At 42.1% G+C, this 1,758-nt stretch overlaps 1 protein-coding gene across 1 annotated transcript in view; it reads left to right on the top strand.

Annotated features, from left to right (window-relative positions):
- Window positions 1-244: 244 nt before the first annotated feature.
- LOC106533993 (sterile alpha motif domain-containing protein 3) overlaps window positions 245-1,758 on the top strand; it is a gene marked incomplete at its 5' end in the record, with an annotated part of 5,700 nt that continues 4,186 nt past the window's right edge. The window contains 2 exon segments of the mRNA XM_014030488.1: window positions 245-321; window positions 1,549-1,597. Coding sequence (XP_013885942.1) covers window positions 1,549-1,597 — 49 coding nt within the window.

The raw sequence follows: 1,758 nt of genomic DNA, 5'->3' as shown, positions 1-1,758 counted from the left end.
GTATACTGGGTTATTGTCAACATTCCTGCAAAATATCGGTCAACCCTAAACTCAATCCAGCTCGCTCTACTGTGCTACACCTCCACAGTCAAAGAATGCGGCTACTCAAAAATTCTTCAGCCTCTGATTTATGATCTAAAACTCTTAGAGCAAAGTGGTGTTTACTTGGAGCAACTAGGGGTAAGTATTAAAGGAACAGTTTTGTTTATTGCAGCTGATAATCTTGGTGCACACTCTCTCGCAGGCTTCCAGGAGAGCTTTGCTGTTGACAAGTTCTGCAGATTCTGCTTGGCAAACAGTAGTGACGCTCAACAACAAGAGGTATGTTCTGGTTTCTTTCAATCCAGAGAACGAGAGTCACATGATGAGCAGATACAAGAGGTGAAAAAAGATCCGGGATTAATTCGGACTTAAGGCGTGAAAGGGGCATGTCCTTTAACTGAGAGTCTTGAACACTTTCATGTGGTCACTGGGTACCCTCCTGATATCATGCATGATCTCTTGGAGGGCATTGTTCCAGTTGAGTTTTGCCTTTGCCTAACAGATCTGATTGGCAAGAAGTATTTCACTTTAGGTATGCTCAATGAGGTCATTACATCCTTTAACTACACATTTGCTGACAAAACAGACAAACCTCAGATTATTGGAAAGGGGTTTTCAGCCAAAGGGACTATTGGTGGCAATGCTCATGAGAACTGGTGTCTAATAAGGCTCCTTCCATTTCTTATTGGCCACTACATCCCTGAAGGTGACAACACATGGGATATTCTCATGCTTCTCAAGGACATTGTTGATCTTGTTGTAGCACCAAGACATACTGAAGAGACTCTGAACTTTCTGAATGGCAAGATATCAGAACACAGGAGCTTGCTACAGTCCACATTTCCAGAGTTCCATTTAAGGCCCAAGCATCACTATTTGGAACACTATCCTCAGCTTATAAGGAAGTTTGGGCCCTTGTCTGAGGTTTGGACAATGCGCTTTGAGGGCAAACATAGCTTCTTTAAAAGGGCCATACGTAATATTCGGAATTTCAAAAATGTTACCATGACACTTGCAACCAAACACCAGAAAGCAGTCAGTTATCATCTTGACTGCTGCTCCTTCTTCAGACCAGTTGTTGAAATGACAAAGGTTACCCCTGTTTTGCTTGGCTCTTTTTCTTTGACTGTTCAGAAGGTAATTGAGCAAAACATAGGAACTGTAACTTCAGTGCTTGTTGCATCATCTGTCTGTGTAGATGGAATCAGTTATCGTCCAGGCATGATACTTTCTGCTGGTTCATGCTCAGGTCTCCCAGAGTTTGCTCAGATTGAAAAGATTGTTGCAGCTAATGCGAAGATTCTGTTTGTCTGCAATAAAATGACAGCATGGTACTGTGAACATTTGAGATCCTACAAACTTCAGTGTGATGTCACCTGTAAGTGTGTGCTGAAGATTTCAGAGTTAAATGATGTCTTCCCATTGTCAGTGTACAGGGTTCAAGGTGAAGTTATGGTGACACTAAGACATTTTATTGTTGGCTAAATACCTGTCTATTTTCCCCAGATGGCTATGCAGCAGAAGTTTACCACAAGGGTTATAGTCACTGAGGGAGATATTAGAAAGATGACCATGGCAACAAGACCGGACACACTTGAAGATTTGCTTAGCTGGCTCAAAGACTGTCTCCAAACAAATTACAGCTTCGCCCTACAATACCAAGATCCAGAGTTTAATAATGAATTCTGCAACCTCACACATGTCTCAGAGCTTCCT

Source organism: Austrofundulus limnaeus, unplaced genomic scaffold (genome assembly GCF_001266775.1).
Source record: "Austrofundulus limnaeus strain Quisiro unplaced genomic scaffold, Austrofundulus_limnaeus-1.0 Scaffold1069, whole genome shotgun sequence".
Taxonomy (NCBI): domain Eukaryota; kingdom Metazoa; phylum Chordata; class Actinopteri; order Cyprinodontiformes; family Rivulidae; genus Austrofundulus; species Austrofundulus limnaeus.
The sequence above is the reverse complement of the archived record's forward strand: the minus strand, read 5'-3'. Positions and strand labels throughout refer to the sequence as shown.